Genomic DNA, 25,232 nt, shown 5'->3' on the forward strand with positions numbered 1-25,232 from the left:
AACTACCAAACAGCAGGACTGCACTGCTTGCAGCAGGAAAAAATAACTTATATTGTGTATAGAAGGAAATACATATATAGAAACCTATTTATCCACCCTTAGGGAGATTATCTATAACAATGAGAGTTATTCAGAAAATGGAAAAAATCTGCCCAAAATTTCATCTTTAACTGTAAGACCCACCAAGGGCGAGAGTATGGCAGCTCCAGCGCATTGGTACAAATACACAGAGAAGGAATGCTCTGGGCACAATACAGAATATCACAGACAGAGAAAAACATATATAATGGACATAGGGAGTAAAAGGGAAAAAAATCCTGGAACTGCTTACTGTGGTACTAACCATCCTAGCGGATGGGGGATCTGTCCGACGGCGCCCGGGGATAAAGGGTAATACGGGGAAATGTCCGGAGGGTGTGGAGGCCTTGGGATTCCTGAGGAAAAAGAAAGAAACAGAAAATTAGGGAGAATCGAATGATCTGGATGAACATGAATTCTGCCTCGGGCACTAGGGGGCGCAGTTTGGCACAGATTAAAAATACTTCATTTCTATTGCTGGATCTGGGGTGAGCTTGCCAAGCAGCGCCCTCTCTGTCAGCACAGCAACAGGGTCTCTCTTAACTGCAGTCCCCTGCCATAGACTCCTTTGGGTCAGATTCAGACCTTATGAAGCCTATGGAGGAATTAGGTCCTAGATTCTGCCCTTTATCTAGGGGGGAGTTATAAGAATACTGAGAGGTCTCAGTGATATCTGAAGCCTTTGCAGCATTGCCAGATTCCAAGGATTTCAACAGGAGAAGTGAATGATCATAGCACACCCCCCCTAGTGGCAGAATTAGGAAATATAAAAGGAAGGGAGGCATTAGAAGCACAAGGAAGGATAAATGCGCTGCAGGCCTATTGCATTAAATGCATGAAACCCAGTGAAACAAGCAGCCCCGCAGCAGGGGGGTTTTATAGCTATTCCTGCATCACTTTATGGGCAAGTAATTAGCGCTGATCAAGTAATGGCACAAACAGTAATTAGTGGTTCTGCTGGGGGTCAACAAAGCACCCAGAATCCCTTGCCACTCATCTCAATGGGCCTGCAGGGCCCGGACTGGCAATCTGTGGGTTCAAGCAAATGCCGGGGGGGGGGTTGCTGTACTGGCCTCTGGGTACTGGGAATGCCAGGGCCTATTGTGAATGCCAGTCCAGACCTACTTATGGGTCAGGGCAGAGTCTGGGGTAATTCCAGCCCCACAAGGGTCCAGCTGAGATGAATAGGAAGCAGGATCCGTTAGCAACACAATAAGGAAGCTCAGCAAAGGAAAAGCAAAACTACAACTCCCCGTACCTTGATGGGACAAGCACGCACCTGTTTTTGGATCCACGTCTGCCTGTAAGTGCGGTGGGGGGTTCCCTGGGGTAAAGTGCTCGTTGCTGTAGGTAATGAGCGGCGTGAGGGGGTGGACATGGTGAGGGTGCTGTACAACGGGCACTTTGTTAGACTGTGGGGGCAAAAAGACAAGCAGAAGGTTAGAGGCAATCACGGGCACTTGGCCGGCTCAGTATGGCACCCTAGGGTGCACCCGGTATTACAGTCGCTAAGCACCCACACCCCAGAAACATTAAGGAACCATTAAGAGCACATAAAGGCAATAAGATACTCTAAAGGGGAAGTACACCCTTACGATACTGCAGGCGGAATAGGCGAGTTTTCCTGAACAATCACTGGTTGCTACGGCTGGCATGTATGGCAACGAGAGCCTGGATTTTTATTATTAAACGCCCACAAACATTAAGAAACAATTAAGAGTAAATAAAGGCAATAAGATACTCTAAAGGGGAAATACACCCTTACAATACTGCAGGTGGAATAGGCGAGTCTCCCTGAACGATCACTTACCAGGCTGGTTGCTACGGCTGGCATGTATGGCAACTAGAGCCTGGATTTTTATTATTAAATGTCTTGCTCAGCCATTTAGTTCTTTATTTGTCTGCTGGTTGCTAGCACAAGTGGTCCTAGCAACCAGATTCAACTGCTCTAAATAATAAAACCTGATAAAACCAGAACCGAGGCAACAGCCAGACTGAAACCCATGCAATTAAAGGCCAAGTAAAACCCTGTTTAATTGATAAAGGGGGGGGGGGGGCCTGGACAAACTTGGGGCACACAATAACTACACCCTCATACTATTAGGTCTGACTTTGACCCCCATATGTAATTAAAGATACTAACTTTGTCCAGGAGCAGTAACCAATAATATCATTGCTTTTAAACAGTAACCAGTAAATGCTTCCTGCTGATTGGTTGCTACGTGTTACTGCTCCTGGGCAAACTTAGCACCTTTTATTACATAACCCCCTCAGTACATTAAGAGAAAAGAACTCAATAAACCACAATTAGGTGTAATAAGAAACAAACAAGACTCCCAAGGTCCCTAATGGGGCAAAAGCCCAAATGGTGCCAAATCCCTGGGCCAATCCTGAGCAGTCAGTGCAGCCGAGGCAGGAGAGATATATATACAAATAGCAGGAATACAAATGAAACTTTCTTTTTCACTTTAGTTTCCCTTTAATAAAGTGGTTTCCCCCTTACGTACCCATTGGCATCCCAACACAATATGCAGTAATCCCACCCAGCAATCCCACCCAGCAATCCCACCCAGCAATCCCAATTCCCAATGGAGGAATTTAGCCGAGATCTCGGAACTCGGAGGCAGATTAGAGGCCGGAGTACAAATGAGCGGATTAGGCTCCCACTCGGCACCTTCATTTCCATAAGAAGCTTCAGCTGAGACTGCAGGACACCCAGGGCGGCGGCACAGCCACTATGGCAATGTGGGCAGAGTAGCCTTATCCAGCATATCCCTTACTGGTATAATTAGGAATGTCAGGCCTATGGCCATTTGGCTACTGCTGAAGTGAAACTTACTGTGGCATTCAATAAAGCTGCAGGCTGGGCAACTAAAGTGCCGTAGTTACCGTCATACCCTACTGCCATGATCTTGCCCTACTGTCTCCATCTTGCCCTACTGCCATGATCTTGCCCTACTGTCTCCATCTTGTCCTACTGTCTCCATCTTGCCCTACTGTCTCCATCCTGCCCTACTGTCTCCATCTTGCCCTACTGTCTACATCTTGCCTTACTGTCTCCATCTTGCCCTACTGTCTCCATCTTGCCCTACTGTCTCCATCTTGCCCTACTGTCTCCATCTTGCCCTACTGTCTCCATCTTGCCCTACTGTCTGCATCTTGCCCTACTGTCTCCATCCTGCCCTACTGTCTCCATCTTGCCCTACTGTCTCCATCTTGACTTACTGTCTCCATCTTGCCCTACTGTCTCCATCTTGCCTTACTGTCTCCATCTTGCCCTACTCTCTCCATCTTGCCCTACTGTCTGCATCTTGCCCTACTGTCTCCATCCTGCCCTACTGTCTCCATCTTGCCCTACTGTCTCCATCTTGCCTTACTGTCTCCATCTTGCCCTACTGTCTCCATCTTGCCCTACTGTCCCCATCTTGTCCTACTGTCTCCATCTTGCCCTACTGTCCCCATCTTGCCCTACTGTCTCCATCTTGCCCTACTGTCTCCATCTTGCCCTACTGTCTCCATCTTGTTCTACTGTCTCCATCTTGCCCTACTGTCTCCATCTTGTCCTACTGTCTCCATCTTGCCCTACTGTCTCCATCTTGCCCTACTGTCTCCATCTTGTTCTACTGTCTCAATCTTGCCCTACTGTCCCCATCTTGCCCTACTGTCCCCATCTTGCCCTACTGTCTCCATATTGCCTTACTGTCTCCATCTTGTTCTACTGTCTCCATCTTGCCCTACTGTCCCCATCTTGCCCTACTGTCTCCATATTGCCTTACTGTCTCCATCTTGCCCTACTGTCCCCATCTTGCCCTACTGTCCCCATCTTGCCTAACTGTCTCCATCTTGCCCTACTGTCTCCATCTTGCCCTACTGTCTCCATCTTGTTCTACTGTCTCCATCTTGCCTTACTGTCTCCATCTTGCCGTACTGTCTCCATCTTGCCCTACTGTCTCCATCTTGCCCTACTGTCCCCATCTTGCCCTACTGTCTCCATCTTGCCCTACTGTCTCCATCTTGCCCTACTGTCCCCATCTTGCCCTACTGTCTCCATCTTGCCCTACTGTCTCCATCTTGTCCTACTGTCTCCATCTTGCCCTACTGTCTCCATCTTGTCCTACTGTCTCCATCTTGTCCTACTGTCTCCATCTTGCCCTACTGTCTCCATCTTGCCCTATTGTCTCCATCTTGCCCTACTGTCTCCATCTTGTTCTACTGTCTCCATCTTGCCCTACTGTCTCCATCTTGCCCAACTGTCTCCATCTTGCCCTACAATCCCACATCTTGCCCTACTGTCCCCATCTTGCCCTACTGTCTCCATCTTGCCCTACTGTCTCCACCTTGCTCTACTGTCTCCCTCTTGCCCTACTGGTGCCACCTTGCTGCCCACACCGCCAGCTGGAGGACCATATGAAGTGGAGCTGGGGCGGTGCCAGCGCAGGGGGGAGGAGCTTATACACACTCATCCAAAGCAACAGAAAACCTGTGATTTATGTTAAAATATCCAGATATGAAACACGCGGGGGGCGCATCACAGCAGCTCATTTCTGTTGCCTTTGATAATTCTGTTATTCCTGCGGGTTCCACCGACAGGTGAGCGGCTGCTTATTCAGTAACGTTATGGGAAATGGCTCCGAGTTACCCCCGTCCCGCTCTGTAATTGCCCCGTCGCCCCCATGCACTACAAACACACAAGAGTCACCCAGTAACGGGAATGTCCGGCCAATGTGCCCCCCCCAGTCACTGAGAGTTGGGCACTGACCCCCGCAGGATATCTCTATGGGAATTGCCAAAGCCAAAAATAAACAATAATAATAATAATAATACAGTTAGGTAACGAACAATATTTATTTTTTCAAAGGGTACTCAGTGTATATATATATATCCCAGGGGTCACTACCCACAGGCACATAGTACTTTTGATAGTAACACAAGCAAGTGGCCTATTGATTAAAACAAATAAACATTTCTACAGTGTCATCTATTGGCTGAAGGTGGTACTGCATCTTTGGGGTCTCTATTCAGGCCTTGAGGGCCCCTTATGTGTCTATCAGCCCTGATGTTCTGTTATAAACCAAAAAGCAGGAATGAGAAGCTTTATACAAGGAAGGAAATAACCACATCAAATACAAATATATAATATATATATATAAACACTATGGCACCTCCTACCCATATGTATAAATACAAATATACAGAGAAGGAATGTTCTGGGCACACAATAAGCTGTACCCCCATACTGTACTGTCTAAGGGAAACACTATGGCACCCCCTACCCATATGTATAGATACAAATATACAGAGAAGGAATGTTCTGGGCACACAATAAGCTGTACCCCCATACTGTACTGTCTAAGGGAAACACTATGGCACCTCCTACCCATATGTATAAATACAAATATACAGAGAAGGAATGTTCTGGGCACACAATAAGCTGTACCCCCATACTGTACTGTCTAAGGGAAACACTATGGCACCCCCTACCCATATGTATAAATACAAATATACAGAGAAGGAATGTTCTGGGCACACAATAAGCTGTACCCCCATACTGTACTGTCTAAGGGAAACACTATGGCACCCCCTACCCATATGTATAAATACAAATATACAGAGAAGGAATGTTCTGGGCACACAATAAGCTGTACCCCCATACTGTACTGTCTAAGGGAAACACTATGGCACCCCCTACCCATATGTATAAATACAAATATACAGAGAAGGAATGTTCTGGGCACACAATAAGCTGTACCCCCATACTGTACTGTCTAAGGGAAACACTATGGCACCCCCTACCCATATGTATAAATACAAATATACAGAGAAGGAATGTTCTGGGCACACAATAAGCTGTACCCCCATACTGTACTGTCTAAGGGAAACACTATGGCACCTCCTACCCATATGTATAAATACAAATATACAGAGAAGGAATGTTCTGGGCACACAATAAGCTGTACCCCCATACTGTACTGTCTAAGGGAAACACTATGGCACCCCCTACCCATATGTATAAATACAAATATACAGAGAAGGAATGTTCTGGGCACACAATAAGCTGTACCCCCATACTGTACTGTCTAAGGGAAACACTATGGCACCCCCTACCCATATGTATAAATACAAATATACAGAGAAGGAATGTTCTGGGCACACAATAAGCTGTACCCCCATACTGTACTGTCTAAGGGAAACACTATGGCACCTCTCACCTTTGGAAGTTCCATGTTTCTATACAATACAGCTGTGGGAGGGAGACACAAGCCAGGAGGGGCTAGAGGTTGCCACTCTCAGCAGAGATTAATAATTGACAAATGGAAGAAACAAGTTGGGCTACGGCTCTGCCTGCCCCCCGGCCCTGATCTCCTCAATGCCCCCCTATGGTTTCCCTTCTCTGCACAAGTGGGGGACGGACCCCGGGTGCTTTTATGAAGGAGAACAATAACACACAAAGTAAGATGGAGGAGGGTTGGTCGTGCCCTTCCTGCCCGGCCCCTCATTGCATGGAAAGGTCTGTTACAGTTGTGAGTTACTGAGCCCCCCTGGGGCTGTGGTGCCGGCGCTGAGAGGGAGCTTCAGTTCATGCCGAAAGGATCCATTAAAAATAACTTGAGCGTTCAGACCCCAATATCACTGGCTCTGCAGCACCTTCCCACAGCCTGGCAAAGTGGGTACGTGCCAAGGGCTAATACGGCAGCACTTAGTGATCTTAAGCCTCACACACGCAAGGGTGGGAGGTGCCATAGTGTTTCCCTTAGACAGTACAGTATGGGGGTACAGCTTATTGTGTGCCCAGAACATTCCCTCTCTGTATATTTGTATTTATACATATGGGTAGGGGGTGCCATAGTGTTTCCCTTAGACAGTACAGTATGGGGGTACAGCTTATTGTGTGCCCAGAACATTCCTTCTCTGTATATTTGTATTTATACTTATGGGTAGGGGGTGCCATAGTGTTTCCCTTAGACAGTACAGTATGGGGATACAGCTTATTGTGTGCCCAGAACATTCCTTCTCTGTATATTTGTATTTATACATATGGGTAGGAGGTGCCATAGTGTTTCCCTTAGACAGTACAGTATGGGGGTACAGCTTATTGTGTGCCCAGAACATTCCTTCTCTGTATATTTGTATTTATACATATGGGTAGGAGGTGCCATAGTGTTTCCCTTAGACAGTACAGTATGGGGATACAGCTTATTGTGTGCCCAGAACATTCCTTCTCTGTATATTTGTATTTATACATATGGGTAGGAGGTGCCATAGTGTTTCCCTTAGACAGTACAGTATGGGGGTACAGCTTATTGTGTGCCCAGAACATTCCTTCTCTGTATATTTGTATTTATACATATGGGTAGGAGGTGCCATAGTGTTTCCCTTAGACAGTACAGTATGGGGGTACAGCTCATTGTGTGCCCAGAACATTCCTTCTCTGTATATTTGTATTTATACATATGGGTAGGAGGTGCCATAGTGTTTCCCTTAGACAGTACAGTATGGGGGTACAGCTCATTGAGTGCCCAGAACATTCTGCCCTACTGAATGCCCTACTGTCTCGCTCTGGCCCTACTGTCTCCATCTTGTCCTACTGTCTCGCTCTGGCCCTACTGTCTCCATCTTGCCCTACTGTCTCCATCTTGCCCTACTGTCTCCATCTTGCCCTACTGTCTCCATCTTGCCCTACTGTCTCCATCTTGCCTTACTGTCTCCATCTTGCCCTACTGTCTCCATCTTGCCCTACTGTCTCCATCTTACCCTACTGCCTCCATCTTGCCCTACTGTCCCCATCTTGCCCTACTGCCTCCATCTTGCCCTACTGCCTCCATCTTGCCCTACTGCCTCCATCTTGCCTAACTGCCTCCACCTTGCCCTACTGTCTCCATCTTGCCCTACTGTCTCCATCTTGCCCTACTGTCTCCATCTTGTCCTACTGTCTCCATCTTGCCCTACTGTCCCCATCTTGCCCTACAGTCCCCATCTTGCCCTACTGCCTCCATCTTGCCTAACTGCCTCCACCTTGCCCTACTGTCTCCATCTTGCCCTACTGTCTCCATCTTGCCCTACTGTCTCCATCTTGCCCTACTGTCTCCATCTTGCCCTACTGTCTCCATCTTGCCCTACTGTCCCCATCTTGCCCTACTGTCCCCATCTTGCCCTACTGTCTCCATCTTGCCCTACTGTCTCCATCTTGCCCTACTGTCTCCATCTTGCCCTACTGTCCCCATCTTGCCCTACTGTCCCCATCTTGCCCTACTGCCTCCATCTTGCCCTACTGCCTCCATCTTGCCCTACTGTCTCCATCTTGCCCTACTGTCTCCATCTTGCCCTACTGTCCCCATCTTGCCCTACTGTCCCCATCTTGCCCTACTGCCTCCATCTTGCCCTACTGTCTCCATCTTGCCCTACTGTCTCCATCTTGCCCTACTGTCCCCATCTTGCCCTACTGTCCCCATCTTGCCCTACTGTCCCCATCTTGCCCTACTGCCTCCATCTTGCCCTACTGCCTCCATCTTGCCCTACTGCCTCCATCTTGCCCTGCTATCCTTCTCTCTTCCATGCTATAATTGCTTATATAAAGAAGCCTAACATTTGTGGGGATCAGGGCAGTCATTATTATTTGCCCCCCCCCACCCAATAATCATTTTCACAGTTAAAATCTTAAAAAATGCATTAAATAATCCAAAAAAAGCATCAGGGTGGGCCGCTCCCCATTAAAGTCAATAGAAGAGCGGAGATTGTGGGGGGAACGATGGCAACAGAAGGAGAAAATGTCTATCGGCACAAAGGCCAACATTACAGCACAACTTCCCCTTTAAAAATAACTGTTAGCCTACGGGATGTAACTGGGCCACGGGGCCCCAACTGAACGAATTCCAGCAAAGGGCCCAACTGTAACGGAACCGTAACCAAGGCTGCAATGAAGCTCATTTTGCTTTTCTGTAAAATATCAATGTTTGCATAAATATATCTTACATTAACCCTTATGCTTCTGCCCATAAAATCATCTGAACATAAGAATATCGGCGAGATTCCGTCATTGAGCTACAAGTTGCAGGGGGATTCTGGGAGTTGTAGTCCCACAACCCCCTGCAGGGCTGCAACATAAGCAGGAAAAGTTTCCAAAACCAACTTCCTTCTTCCCCTCCCAAAAAAAATCCCTAAAATATTCCCAATCAGACTAGAAGCCGACGGAGGAGCAGGTTCCAGAAGGAACAGCCGGAACAGCAAATGGAATCATTTCAGTTTGTCTCCTTGTGAACCTCATTAACCCCTTTATCCCCGGGGAAGACAAAAGCGCTTAACTACACTGTCTCTCAGGCTCAATTCGCTCATTTACAGCCCTTGATCAATACCTTCCCCTAGTCCCTAGTCCTTCATTAATCTGCCCAATCCACATCCGTATCCCCCCCCTTCTGGGGCTCTAACCGGCCCCCTGCAAGTCTTTTTAGGAAACAAAGGTCAGAGAGGCAACATGCCCCGCTCAGCCGCCTAATGCATTATTTAACCTTCTACTTGCCGGGGCCAATGCTGGATTCTTCCAGAGAGAAGAAGGGATCCGAGTGCCGGCCGTTATAATCAGGGCTAAGCTGCCAGGCAGGCCATGTCCAGCATCTAACTGGTTAAAATGTTGTCAAACAAACCAATGGGAGGGGGTGATTGATGCCTTTTAAACCGATTGAGGAGGAAAGAAAATGAGGGATCAAGGAGGTTTTTCTAGCAAAACTATAATACAAATAACAAGAAAAGGTTCCTGTACTCACCCAGCAATTTAGATTGAGGTGACAAGTGCCCATTTCCTGAAGCAGAGATAATCCACAGCCTGGCATTGGCTTCTTATCGCTGGGTACCTCCATACCAACTAAGCCAGTATCCCCGGCGTACATAGCAACCTTCCCTCCCCAATTCCCAAGGCTTCGTCTCTCTCCGAGTAGCTCCACCACTTGGGTTGCCTAGACTGGGTCGCCCAATGACGCTCCTAGATGCCACAATCCCAACTTCCCGCGCCTCCTCCTGAACTTCCCGGCCTCCGCTTCATGTTCCCGTCTAATTAGCCGACTTGTTATCTACGGCCGCTAGAACCGGTCATGGCCAAACCTTCCAAAACTGCTCAGGGTGCCTTCGTTCTAGAGCCTCAACCCAACCCAAGTCATGTCTGCCCTCTCCAGAGGAGAAATCCTAAAACAGGCAAAGGCCAATCAGTGGCACGAAGATTCCACAGTCTAATTCCCAAATTTCTTTGAGGGCGGGATAAAGCGGGAGGTTTCACTGGGCGACTGTCACCGACTGAATCTGTGTGGCCTGTGCGCTCAGCTTTATCCCAGCAGCCTCCCTCTTGCCTTTCACTCGGAATTAAATATCAACCTTGGCTGAAGTGATTACCAGTAGACAAGACAATGCCATTGTGGGACCCCAGTGGTCACTAGTCCGGCTCACAAGCCCAACGTGAGCAAATCTGGGCAGCTATTGTCTGCGAGACGCTCACTCAAAGGAGGGACGAGGGGCTTCTAAGAAGCTTTCGGGACTGGCCAAGGGAGACATATTATGCAGAAGATGAAAACATTTTTTTTAGAAAAAGCCACTTTTGGCACGGCCTAAATATTCATTTCCGAGGGCCCTGGATTTTGTAGTGCAAATGAGACATTTCCGTGTCTCGCTAGCCCACTCGGCAACCAACGTTCCGCTGAGAATGAAGGCAAGCCGGCCACGTAAATCTGCTAATTTAACATTTTTTACCAAACCAGACAATTGGAATTTCAGCCAAAGTTCATTTTGCACAGCGAGCGTCAGAGCTTGGGGGAAATGAGAAAGGACGGAGGCGAGTGCAGCGGATAATCTGGATTATCTGCAGATTTTAGGCGAAGGGAATCAATAGAGATGCAGCCGCTCTTTTTCACCTCCTGTCAAATTTTCAAATTAACTTAAAAACGACAATACAAGCAAACAAATCAATTATGGAGTGAACTCTCACCTCCCCCGGGAGCGCACTCCAAATGTTTTTCCCCTTTCACATTCTCTAGCGCCGCCGTGTCAGCCTGAAATCTCAAGGCCCCTAATACCAAAACAAAACCCAGCCATTTGCCTTTACAAGGGGCTAACAAAAGCCGCAGGACTTTGGTTTGACAAGTAAAAATCCCAACAAGAGACTGCTAATTGCCACCTCCTCCCTCTATTCAGCGCGGCCACCACACTCCAGCAACTCCCTTTGTAGCACGTGCAATTTCTTAAGTAAACCAAAAAGTCTGCCCGACACTGACGGACGGTGTCCGCACGTCTAACGTCCCAAGGCAAATATTTGGCAGCTGAGAATCCTTTGCTGACCAAGAACCCGATGGAGAAGTAAAAAAAAAGAAAAATATTGAGATAGGGGGGTCAAATGAGGAAAAATAAAAAAGAGAAATGAATGGACCCTATTCCGGATGAGCTTGGAAACGCTCTATGGTTTAGGTTCATCATTCGTTTAATGGACCAGGTTGGGTACAATGTCCTCGGTCACATTGAAATAAAAAGAAACGGGCAACGTTGCACCGATAAAGTCCCCACAATTCTCAAGGAATAAAAGCCCCCCCAGAATGATGCCAAGTTACTTCACACAATAAAACCTTTCCAAAACATTTTCAAAAGCAAAACCAATAAATAAATATACCAATTAGATACACGCAATGTTTTTATACGTTTCCACCCTTGAAAAGGGAAGAAAATTCAACGACGGGAAAGAATAGAAGGAGAGACAAGTAGAAAGGACGAAGGACGGGCTCCTCTTACCATTTACAAGTATTACTATGGGTGCCTCACTGTGATTGCTCTGGAGCATGCTGCCGTCAGAGTATTCCGCAAAGAGACGCGGCGGGTAAGTGTTTGGCAGAGAGTGGCCGCTCGTTCCACTGGAGGGCAGCACCGGACCCCAAATGGCTGGATAGGGAAAGAGCAGAGCGAGCGCTATCCGCGGCAGATCTTCACTTCAGATGCTCGAGTTTAGGCATTCAGAGTATTATCTTGGTTGGCAGGGAACAGCATAATTACTAAGATCTCCCCAATTCAATGAGGGTCCTCTTATGAAAGCTTTGGGGGTTTTTCAGTGCATATTTCTCGACTCTCTCTCTCCACCCTCCCTCCCCACCTTTTTTTCCCCTTCTTTTCGAACCCTCCGTTGAGCCAGAGGAACAAAAGCAGATATCCTCCTCCCGACTTGGCAAATATAAAAGGCAAAATCCCCTTCTGTCTCCAAAGTTCCTACCCTAACGCCGTGGCCAGGGGGCAAGCGGGGGGAAAAGAGGAGTAAAACCAACACCATCAATACGTGTCACACCAGTAAAACGCACAACATGTGGAAAAGGGAATTTAATCCCAACTAAAGGCAAAAAAATAAAAATCTATCCGTATAAATCCTCCCCTACATTAAAGCCAAAGGGGCAACACACACAGGTAAATTCATTCTTAGGCGTCGGAAGCCCCCCACAGTCCAGGGGCAAATTCCTTCCTCCCCAAGAACGAGGCAAAAAAATTAAAGAGAGGAAAAACTTGAGGCAGCCTCCCCTCAAAAATGACAAAAACCGTCGGGGCATCCCGGGCGAAATATCAAACCGCCGCTGCGTCTCCGGAGCAGGAAAAAAAAAAGAAATGACTATTGATCTTCAAATGGCGATAATTGAAAAGATCAAAAAGATTAAACAAAATCAAAAAGAAAAAAAACATGTGCCGACTTACCATGCTATGCCTCTCTGTCGCAACTTTGTAGAAATTTCGCTCAAAGAAGCTTCATCGGACGTGTCAGATACTTTGGCGGGCTGTGATCGTATTATTTCCGCAGCCCTGCCTTCCAATGCCTCAGAACTTTTTTCCCCCTTTTTGTTTACGGTACCTATCTCTCTCTTTTTTTTTTCCGCGAAAGACTTTAAAAGCCTTCAGCTCAGCAAACCAGCACAAATTATCTTGCCACCTTGCGCAGCTCTGAAGCTTTTGGCCGCTAACTTTGGAAGGGCCTTTACTAGTGCATCAGAATTAGCATTGTCAAAGCGCTTAATGAATATTAATATTGTATTTGTCATTGGAGCCGGTCCGTCGCTGAACTCGGAGCCATCCATCAGGGACAAGATTAAGAACACAATTATTTCTGACTGACAGGGACCAAATCTGCTAGATTTTTTTTTTTTTTTTTTTTAAACAATTCGGGGGGGAAAAAAAAAAAAAATACAATATCATCATCATCTTAAAGGTGTCTCCCAGGGGATAGGGGAACAGATTAATTCGCTTTTAATGAAGTAGAAGATCATTACGTGTGAAGTGGCGCAGAATACACTTAACTATTTCCGATAAAATTGATTGGTTTTTTTGTTTTTTTCAAAATTCAGCCAAATGACTGGACCCGTCTGGTTGATTTTCGACATCTTTGCAGTAAATAATTCCTGACAACAAACACCTTTATGGGGTCCTTTTTGCCTCTCAATCCCCCCTCGTTCCCCCGCTGGCGTCTCCTTTACTTTCTTCTACGCCATTTACACAACTTTTACAGAAATTTCTTTCTAGTGACAAATTTTTCCCACCCATAAACATCGGACACAAATGGGTCCCCCCTTTTATAAAAGTTAAATAAGGGGATTGGAATATCAAAGAAGAGAATTTCAGCTTGAGATCTTTGATATCTGTTCAGAACGAGCGATCAATCTATTTCTATAATATCCTGTGTGTGTTTTGCGGGGGGTACATAGTAAATAGACCCCATTGAAATCGGAAAATGATTAAATAATATCTTTTTCACATTGGTTTACACACAAATGTCGGCTGTTTGGTTCAATCGCACTTTGGCAGTCGGCGGATATTATATTGGTTAATTTTACCCAGTCGTTTGTTTGTCCTGTTGTTACCACTTATCTATTATTTACCCTTTATATGAAGGAGGCAGAATGACAGATGTGGGGGCTAATCTGGCCAATGAATCATCAAGGTAAGGCTCCTTTGGCTCTGCGCTAATCTCTGGCTCCCACTGTCCGTGCCAATGGCCCCTAATACCATTAGCAACCCTTAGATGAACATTCTCAATTAGAGACCTGCTCCACAAGGGTGTGAATTTGACCCCCGGTGCAAAAATAAAACAATAAAGCAAAAGACACTGCGCCCAATGCAGATGGTTTTTAAGAAGGAAAACACAAAAAAAGAATTAAAAGATTTCCCCATTATCTGTTTTTCCCAGCCTCGTCTGTCGCTGAAAATATTCCGTCCGCACTTTGGGCAAATTAAAAAGAAAAAAGGATCAGTTTCTAAAAGGGGGGGATTATTTAATAGCAACGCGGCGCACGGAGGAAAAAAAAATTGTTTTTTTAGATATTTACACAACACTTGGTGCAAAAAGTGAAACCTCGTCCGTTAGATTGGAAATAAACGGTGACGTCAGCGCCGAGAATTAATATTTATTCGACTTTAATTAAAAGGCGATTGACGCATTCGACGGGGAAATACAGCAGCACGTTTAACAAACAACGCATTTCGCTACGTAGAATAAATAAAACCAAAAACACACGCGTTGTTGTGGTTATTTTCCCTTTTTTTTATCTCCATTTCATATTTTTTATTCTCTAAATACTCTAAATAGTGTTTGAGGAAACCGATCCACGCGTTTCACTCTTTAGTAAGTGTGTGTGACTAACAATTGTGTCGGAAGGGGCCAGACACTCTTCTTTTCCTTCCTATTTGGCTCTACCGCAGTCGAACATTTCCCCTCTTGTTTTATTTGAATATTACAAAGTCTTTAATCCTGCGCGGAACGCGTAAGGTTGGGGCTGCTAATGTTTCAAATCTGATTTCACAAATTAAAATAACAGCTACTAAGTACACATCACACTCGGGTTTTTTTTTCCGAATGCTCTGTTTCCACTCCTATCTCTTTCCCCCCGCTTCCCCAGCACGGAGGCATCAGCACTAGTTTCAAATTAACTCTCCGACTTTGAAACTTATTGATCTGCTATTAAGACACTAGTGAACTTGATGAAATGAGTGCTGTAGGTGAAGTCAGGACTTCAAAGTCTCGCACAGCCACATAAAGCAAGCGGCTTTGATCCTAACGCCGATCTGCAGAGGGTTTAAAGCCGAATTCTCCCCAAGCTGGCCTTCTCCCACGTTGTGTCTGATGTCTCACCAGTCAGAGTCTTATAATGTTAATAAGGCAAATTTTAGCAAATGATTTGTACAATGGCAAAAATTAATTATATAAAATGTCCCCTTCGTTGTAACGTGATTTCCTCACCAATCAAAAAGAAAGGAGTCGGAGAAAAAAAAAAGACTTAATTGCAGCAATTACAGGTTTCTAAAGGGCTCGATGCACAAATGAAGGCTGGAGAAATTAGCAGAAATTCTCCCTTTATGGACTATTTGTTTTTAATAAATTCCCCCCCGGTTTTTTTTTTTCTCTCGGCGCGGCGTTCCAGGAGCTGTTTTGTAGCATTTAGCGTCATATGGATTACATTAATATTTGATGGTATTTTAGGAGACGTGGAAACGCTGATGCACTTAATGAACATGTCAGATTGAACAACGGATAGAAGCAACGGAAGAAAAGAAAGAATTGTTTTTTAAATACCAACAGACTGCGGGCAAGTGAGATCTGTATTTTAGAAAGCAACCGCCTCTGCTTATCAACCTTGATTATCCGCCGAGGCGGTTTCACAAGAACCATCTAATCGCACCTTTTTATCCTCCGTTTTTACTAAATTCGACCACAGATATAACTGAATTAAAAAGCTGCAAATTGCCCTCGCATTTATTGCCTCCATTTATTTTTCATTTTGTCAGGGGCGGCTGAGCCCGAATAAGAAGGAATATTTTTTCATTTGCATTTTTTTTCGAATCATTAAGCTGTAGAAAGTGCTGATTTTGTGCAGAAATCGTCGCAGCAAATACCGTAATCAGTTTGGACGGAACGACAATCGGCGTAATTAAAAGTTAACTTTTCTAGATACAACTCCGACTTGTTTTTCTTTATTTATACCCAATAAATGATTTAAAAAAGAACCCCCAGAAAAAGGAAATGAATTCTTTATATCCGCTAAATAAAAACCTATTATTTTGTTGCTAAATAATTCAACTTTGATCCAGTAATATCTTTTGTGTTTTAATGTTGATACTTAACCTACTTACGATTCCAAAGAAGTCAACACTCGATTGTGACAATGTTCAAAAGGGTTTCTTAGGCTACAAGCGCCGAGGAAAAAACTTTCCCCCAATTAGTGGAAGGAAAAAAAAAAAAAGGAGGGAAAAGGCAGAGAGCACTGGTTGTCAAAGGACCAGGCCTCGCGGCAAAACTGTCACGTACAGAGGATTGATCAACGGGGCTGCAATTTCTAATGGCACGTTGTCATGAAAACTGAGCTACGGGGAGTCACCTGCCTCACTCCTCACAGACAAGTCAAGAATAAGGAGGGGACCAAGTAGGGATCAGCTTTCCCGGTCCCCTCTCCAAGCCGATTTGGTTGGGGGTACCAAGGATTCGGTTGAAACGTGTCAAACCTCCAAAACCAGCCTAGTACATTTAATGTGGTTTTTGAAGTTGGCCGATCCCTCCCTCTGCTTCCCTCACTCACTTTCTTGTTGTTAAATAAAAACCCCGGTACTTTTAGAGATCAAGAAAAGGATAAAAATCCGCATCTGTTACATCTTTAAATCAACAAAGACTGCCCAGCACTTACAACGTTCATTGGAAGATGGAAGGGAGCTCACCTAGAGAACATCGCTAAAGACGGGGCGGAAGTTCTCAGAGGACTCTCCTAGGGCGCCACCTAAATGTTCCATTTTTACTTCTATATTTGGCACCTTTAATAAGGGAGACTGATTTGACTGAAGCAAAATGTTCTTTTGAAACTTCTGGGCTACTGGTTTTGGTTCAACCCGCCCACCACTTCCACTTTCCTTCCCAAGAAAACATTATTGTTGACAGAAGAAATATTATCTCAAGTCCCACCATATTGTGGCCTAATAAATGTACAGGTGGGTGTATGGAAATGTACATATAGATACACAGCTCTCTCTATTCAGACCATATAGGTACCTACATGTACAAATATTCACATATTGGAACGCTCCATATCTATTGGGAACCCATGACCTCTCCCAGTTCCAGTAGGCACACCCACGCACGTAAAAAAAAAGTCAAATAAAAGTTAAATGAACTTTTAACGCTCAACGATCCAAAAGCGCATGGCGCTCTCCATGCAAATCACGCAACCGTAACCTTTTTTTATCGGCTCAGCCCCCGGACGCATCACTCGATAATATTCTTTGCCTGCGGCAACAGCTTAACCGAGGGATGCAGACCAATGAGAATTTTTTTTTTCTCCCATTGTGTTTGCATTTCAAATGGCGAGAATGGGGAAAAAGAAGCGCTAACTGATCACTGCCCGCGGAATTAATTGGATATTCTAAGAATAATGTCTGCCTGATGATCCTCGGGGCCAGGCGCTTTGTTAAGACCGCAAATTCTGAGCTGCCGCTTCAAACGCGGACCGCTTGGGGGGCGGTGGACATATTAGGGTTTTAGCGCTTCTCCCTGAAGGCCCGAAATAATCAGATGCACTGAACCAAACACAGCTAATCTATTCCATAATTATACAGGCTGCAAATCCAATAAACTTCCCAATATTACTGGAGAATTAAGCAACAAAAGCTTGGCTTAGTCCTGAAAGTTTTCCCCCCATCGTTCTTGTTGAGAAAGAGATTACTCTGCGATTTTCAGGCTTTATTTTTTGCATTTTGACCAAAAATATGGCTCTTTTATGCTTTGTGAAAGAATCTTTCCGTGACCCGCGCCTCCTGGTTTCACTCGCGCTTAGGGATTTGCGTCTCCCAGGCTGAGTAAGCATAGTAACCGGGGCCAATGTAAGTTATCGCTTTCCTAGAGACACCCCTTCATCTAATCTTCCCTTCAGACCCTTTTGCTTTCAAACCCAAAAGAGCATAAACAATTTGCATTGTTGGTGGGCACTGGGAGACTGAACTAAGACTTTGGCTCAGTCCAGAAGGAAAGCCCCTCCGGATAAACAGATGTTGGCCCCACCATATAAGCTCCAAAGACCAAAGTTGGAGGGGGAAGAAGAAGAAGACGAGATTAGGATCCTTCCCCAAATGTTCCATCTTTCTATCGACCGCTGGCCTAGCGTGAGGTGTCAATTTTGACTCCAAAGAGAGCGCACAAATTCGCAGCGGTCCCATTATGCAGTCTCTCCGCTCATTGTAGATTCTGTCAACGAAGTCAATCTTATTAACTTCCGCGCTGCCTCACACATGACATTTCCTTCAATTTTCTTGCTGACATCAAAAACATCAATTAGCAGCTTGAAAATAGGAAGGAACGAATGACAGAACCCGATAACGTCAACCATTTGAAGCCAAGGGTAAATCTATTCTCCGGCTCTGAATGCGTTCATTACAATTGCATTTTCAAAGCGGACCTCCAAATAGCAAAGAAAATTAAATTTATCATCTAGAAATGGGTAGAAATTGTTTTTTTAATCCTATGTCTATCTCACCATCCCAGAGTGTAATACAAAGTATCGCCATTCAGTTTCATGATAACACGCCACAACTTTAATGGAACTTTGGAATATTCCGCCTGCCGTTGCCGTGGCCAATACCCCCCCCCCCACAAGTTTGTTAGGATATTTGTGGGGTCACAATATGAATCTTTGTGCGCTGGGAACAATTTCACACGTATTTCCCAGCAACAAGTAGGGACTTTTTGGCTTTCACCAAGTGTATTAAAGCCATAGGAATATGTTGGGTATCGGCTGATATTAACCACAGTGGGAATATGGAATAAAGTTAAATCAAAAATGAAATAAAACGATTTATTTGCAATTGTAAAAAAATATAGCAACCAGAAGGGAAATCCCTGTTTGTTTAAGACTTTCCAAACAAACAAAAGCAGATAAAGCCGTCAGCTCCGGGGGTTTCTCTCTGTCTTTTCCCCGCTGTTGTCTTGCCCTTTAATGTTTCCCTTTGTATCTCCCAGGGACGGAATGAAAAGCAACTTTAGTGGCAGAAAGCACTTACACTGACCCAGCCAACGCTGCCAAAGGATCCCGCGCCCCGGCAAACAGATCACTTTCCACTATAACATTGATTTCCTGATCTTTTGACATTATTTCGGGGGTTATTTCCCGTCCCTGTCCCCCCCCCCTTTCCCTTGTATTCTCTTCAATGTCACCGAAGACAAAAATATCTAAACAAAAGATGACAGGAATATCTATTAGCTGTCAAGGCGGAAGGATTCCCAGCACTGTCTAAAGAACCGGTAAGGAGAATAACTGGATCATTTTCTGAAATGCCGTAATCTGTTTTACAATTCGTGTTCCCCTTGTGTCGGATGGAAGCGCCCGTTCCTTTCATGCAAAACTGTCTGTCCTGGAATATACCATTATTTTATTAAGGGGAAGCTCAACCTTCATTTATAAATTACCTATAAATTACATTCCTATCAATTTCCCAACACAAATTATAAACAAATAAAGATATTTTTCCAACATAACTTGGAAGCAGAATCTGTCTGAGCCTTTCGGCTCCCAATGGGGAATTTTTAAATGAACAGGAAAGTTGCTTAGAATTATAATTCCTTCCGTTTGTAGATTGTAAGCTCTTCTGGGCAGGGCTCTCTTTACCTCTTGTATTGGTTATTGGTTGCTTTATATGTTACTCCAATGTATGAAACCCACTTAATATATTGGCACTTTATATATAAATGTATATGTATATGTTTATTTATAAAGTGCTACTTATATACACAGCGCTGTACAGTAAAATACATTAATACAAACAGGGGGGTATTAAGATAATAATAGATAAATACAAAGTATAACAATAAATACAAGATACAGTTGCAATAAGATAAGAGTCAAAGACACAAGAGGATGGAGGTCCCTGCCCCGTAGAGCTTACAATCTATATAAATGTTGATAATAATAATAATAATTATCTCAAACATTTCTGAATTAAACCACTTTCATTAAGTCCGTTATTTAATTCAGGATACAATTAAAATTTATAAATGTGATCTCTATTTTTATAAATGAAACAAACACATCCTTTATTAATAAAATCAAGAAACGAATTTCTAAATATTCCAAGCAAAACCCAATTCGTTATACAGGTATAGGATATGTTATCCGGAAACCCGATATCCAGAAAGCTCTGAAATACGGAAAGCCCGTCTCCCATAGACTCCATTTACCTTAAGTCTATTAAAAAAAAAAAAAAAATTTGATTTGATTTGACAAAATTAATAACTCAATAGGATTATTTTGCATCCAATAAGGATTAATTATGTCTTAGTTGGGATCAAGTACAGGTACTGTTTTATTATTACAGAGAAAAGGGAATCATTTAACCATTAAATAAACCCAATAGGGCTGTTCTGCCCCCAATAAGGGGTAATTATATCTTAGTTGGGATCAAGTACAGGTACTGTTTTATTATTACAGAGAAAAGGGAATCATTTAACCATTAAATAAACCCAATAGGACTGTTCTGCCCCAATAAGGGGTAATTATATCTTAGTTGGGATCAAGTACAGGTACTGTTTTATTATTACAGAGAAAAGGGAATCATTTAACCATGAAATAAACCCAATAGGGCTGTTCTGCCCCAATAAGGGGTAATTATATCTTAGTTGGGATCAAGTACAGGTACTGTTTTATTATTACAGAGAAAAGGGAATCATTTAACCATTAAATAAACCCAATAGGGCTGTTCTGCCCCAATAAGGGGTAATTATATCTTAGTTGGGATCAAGTACAGGTACTGTTTTATTATTACAGAGAAAAGGGAATCATTTAACCATTAAATAAACCCAATAGGGCTGTTCTGCCCCCAATAAGGGGTAATTATATCTTAGTTGGGATCAAGTACAGGTACTGTTTTATTATTACAGAGAAAAGGGAATCATTTAACCATGAAATAAACCCAATAGGGCTGTTCTGCCCCCAATAAGGGGTAATTATATCTTAGTTGGGATCAAATACAAAGCACTGTTTTATTATTACAGAGAAAAAGGAAATCAATTTTAAAAATCTGAATTATTTGATTAAAATAGAAGAGACAGGCTTTCTGTAATTTGGAGCATTCTGGATATCGGGTTTCCGGATAACGGATACCATACCTGTATTAGAGATCATTTCTAAAAAAAAATTAAAAAAGCAAATTTGAAATGTCCCAATTCTTAAATAAATGAAAAAAAAAATGACTTTTTTCAGCTCAATACGTTCCAATAACTGCCTGAAACTTTGCACCATGGAAGGCGGCAGTGAGGAGGCTGAGATTACAGTGCGGATAATGGCGGATAATGGGGCACAAAGGAGCGGATCAGATGGATATATTTAGCCGGGAATCTCGTTTCACCCTCAGGTGAGGAGGAAAAAAACCCATAAAACATAAAGAAACGCAGCTTTTTCCGATAGGGCGTTTGTGTTTTTAGCCGAATTATTACCCACAACTCCAAATATCCACCAGGAATCCCAAAGGCAATCGGATTTATTATTTATCTACAAATGTCTTTGTTATTTATTTTATTTTCTCTCCATTTTCTCTGAAACAGAAATTGTTTTGTTATTGTTCTATAATAAAAAATAAAATAATAAAATGCTACTAAATTACATTGCTATTTTTCTTTCAATATTAATTTATAGGTAATAAAATATGTTTTTCTATATTGTTATCACTGCACGGAAATATCCAGATACTAAACCTGCGTCGGATATTTGTATTTATAGTTTATATATATTAATACAATATTAATTTCATAAAATATAAATAGTAATAATTTATTTAATACAATATAAATATTTAATCGATGTCATAGATTATTTTAGAAATGATTTGTATTATTCTAAAAAGGATTCATTTTTTATTATATATAAATATGATTTATTTGTATCGATAATGATAAATATATATATTTAATTGAAATGGAATAAAATAATATTTTTAAAAAAAGGAAATATTAAAGTTTTTTCATTATTTATTTATGGAGAGAAGCCACGAGGGTGTTTTTTACACGTCTCAGACCAGTTGATTGGTCGCTATGGCTATGTTATTAGTGGCATGTGGGGTCCAAGGCCACCGATGGGCAGAAGAAGACCCTCGCAGTCCCAACCGCACTCGGTGGGCGATTTCTGGGTCACTGATTTTTTTTTTTTCCTGCTCTCATCAGCCAAAAGCCGTCCTTGAATCAGAGGCCACATACGGCTCCATCAGATGAGACTCGGCTGCCATTGATGTATTATTTACGAAAGAAAACCCTACATTGTCTAAGTGATCCCAGACACTTCACTCGCAGCACCGTAAGATCTCGGGATGTACAAGACAAGGGAGGCAAAATCAAGCCCAAGAGTGAATAAAATGGGGAGACAAAAAAAAAAATATATATAGTATAACAGGAGATCCCTCAGGGGTTAATATCGCTAATGGTGGATCAGTCTACGGGTTTATGGACATAGAGCCCCGGAGAGAAACGCTGTGTGGGTGTAAGTAGGTGTAGAAACGCCATTTTGTAATAGGAGACTGATATTTCTGGCCTCCTCTGTCTAACGTTCCATAGGTTCCTTTTATATGTGTTTTTATACAGATATTGGATTCCCTTTTCTCTGTAATAATAAAACAGTACCTGTACTTGATCCCAACTAAGATATAATTACCCCTTGTTGGGGGCAGAACAGCCCTATTGGGTTTATTTAATGGTTAAATGATTCCCTTTTCTCTATAATAATAAAACAGTACCTGTACTTGATCCCAACTAAGATATAATTACCCCTTATTGGGGGCAGAACAGCCCTATTGGGTTTATTTAATGGTTAAATGATTCCCTTTTCTCTGTAATAATAAAACAGTACCTGTACTTGATCCCAACTAAGATATAATTACCCCTTATTGGGGCAGAACAGCCCTATTGGGTTTATTTCATGGTTAAATGATTCCCTTTTCTCTGTAATAATAAAACAGTACTTGTACTTGATCCCAACTAAGATATAATTACCCCTTATTGGGGCAGAACAGCCCTATTGGGTTTATTTCATGGTTAAATGATTCCCTTTTCTCTGTAATAATAAAACAGTACCTGTACTTGATCCCAACTAAGATATAAATAATCCTTATTGGATGCAAAACAATCCAATTGGGGTTGATTAATGTTTTATTGATTTTTAAGCAGACTTTAGGTATGGAGATCCAAATTACTGAAAGACCCCTTATCCGGAATACCCTTGGTCCCGAGCATTCTGGATAACGGGTTTCTATACCTGTATAAGATAAAATAGGTAGGATGTAATTTTAGGTTCCTCCAGGGTGGTTCCTCGACCAACAATAAGGAATAATTTGCTACCAAAACCGCAATTAGAAGAATTTCCGAACCTGCCGTGAAAGATGTATAACATGTACAGGTATAGGACCCGTTATCCAGAATGCTCGGGACCAAGGGTATTCTGGATAAGGGGTCTTTCCTTAAGTTGGATCTTCACACCTTAAGTCTAATAAAAAAATCAATAAAACATAAATTAAACCCAATAGGGCTGTTCTGCCCCAATAAGGGGTAATTATATCTTAGTTGGGATCAAGTACAGGTACTGTTTTATTATTACAGAGAAAAGGGAATCATTTAACCATGAAATAAACCCAATAGGGCTGTTCTGCCCAAATAAGGGGTAATTATATCTTAGTTGGGATCAAGTACAGGTACTGTTTTATTATTACAGAGAAAAGGGAATCATTTAACCATGAAATAAACCCAATAGGGCTGTTCTGCCCCAATAAGGGGTAATTATATCTTAGTTGGGATCAAGTACAGGTACTGTTTATTATTACAGAGAAAAGGGAATCATTTAACCATTAAATAAACCCAATAGGGCTGTTCTGCCCCAATAAGGGGTAATTATATCTTAGTTGGGATCAAGTACAGGTACTGTTTTATTATTACAGAGAAAAGGGAATCATTTAACCATTAAATAAACCCAATAGAAGTTCCCCTAACTATTACATTATATTAGCTGCATATTATCATAATTCCCTGCTCCAAACAGCCCCGGACCCGCATTCTATACAAATGACAATAGGCGTGATGTAATTGTTCTACGGCAATGGCGGCCGACGCATCTCACCGCAGACTCCCCACCGCCACCTTTTATTTTCTGAAGCCATTTGTGGATACGGCAGAGAACAAAATGAAAACAGCAAAGTATATTGATTGCTATTCTAGAATATAATTCTTTGTCCGTATGCATTCACTATTCGCCTTCAATGTCAAATCAGAACCGATTATCTCAATGTCAAATCAAAGAAAAGAAAAAAATATATATACATTTTCCCAGGGTTATTTTACTCGGAAAACATGTAATAAAAAAAAAAAATACGTACAAATAAATTAATAAATAAATAAAAGTGAAAAGATCACAAAAATGAGTATTCCGGTCCCATTTGCCGGGGGAATAAGTCGAGGAGAACGGATACGGATTAGGGTTCGGCGTGTCGGACCCCACAATTAACACTACAAAACGCGTTAGGCAACCCTGAGTGTGTAATTATAGGAAACATTCATTTAATGTGAGTTTGGTTATGAATTCAATTTATCTTCATTTAAGGCCGCAGCGACTGATGGATAGTTATCATTAATGGTGACAAAGCCCAGTTGAGTAGGACGTGCCGGCCCGGCGATATTATGGATGGCGCGAGAAAGAGCAGTCAATGCTGTCTGACTGGCGATGTCTCTCTCTAACACAGATCATTGCCCTCTCTAAGAGCAGCTACCAGTTATCTCTGAGAGGTCTCCATTGTCCGAGGCCGCGGGGGGTCACACGTACTGATTGTGTTGCAAATTAAAGCAATTGATGCGTTTCCTACCCCACAAAGCTAATGTCGCATGAAGAGCTGAAAAGAGACCGGTGTCTCCGGCACGAAACCCGTCCGGACAGGATTCCGACAAATCCCCTCTTTCTTGGAATTAATTTTTATAAAGGCAGAAGCACAATGCGGCGTCGGTACAATGAGAAGCCAAACGGGGGCTACAAGGATCCGAGACTGTCGGCACAAGGGTCGGGAAAGGAGCGAGGGAGGAAAATCGTGTGAAAGGGAATTGGGTCTCTAGAAAATGCAGATATTAGAATTTCCACTACTTGCGCCACTGCGGCCGCAGG

At 43.2% G+C, this 25,232-nt stretch overlaps 1 protein-coding gene across 36 annotated transcripts in view; it reads right to left on the reverse strand.

The window, feature by feature from the left end:
• The window catches only part of tcf7l2 (transcription factor 7 like 2), a 158,026-nt gene that overhangs the window by 24,494 nt on the left and 108,300 nt on the right, over positions 1-25,232 (reverse strand). For 30 of the 36 annotated variants that reach the window (XR_004223447.1, XM_031904729.1, XM_031904713.1 and 27 more), the window contains 2 exon segments: positions 1,358-1,490; positions 332-434 (listed from right to left, as the gene is read on the reverse strand). Coding sequence is in view for 35 of the 36 variants with exons in the window: in XM_031904729.1 (XP_031760589.1) it covers positions 332-434; positions 1,358-1,490 (236 nt within the window). In the remaining variant the exon portion in view is untranslated. 36 annotated transcript variants of the gene reach the window in all.

Source organism: Xenopus tropicalis, chromosome 7 (genome assembly GCF_000004195.4).
Source record: "Xenopus tropicalis strain Nigerian chromosome 7, UCB_Xtro_10.0, whole genome shotgun sequence".
NCBI classification, from domain to species: Eukaryota; Metazoa; Chordata; class Amphibia; order Anura; family Pipidae; genus Xenopus; species Xenopus tropicalis.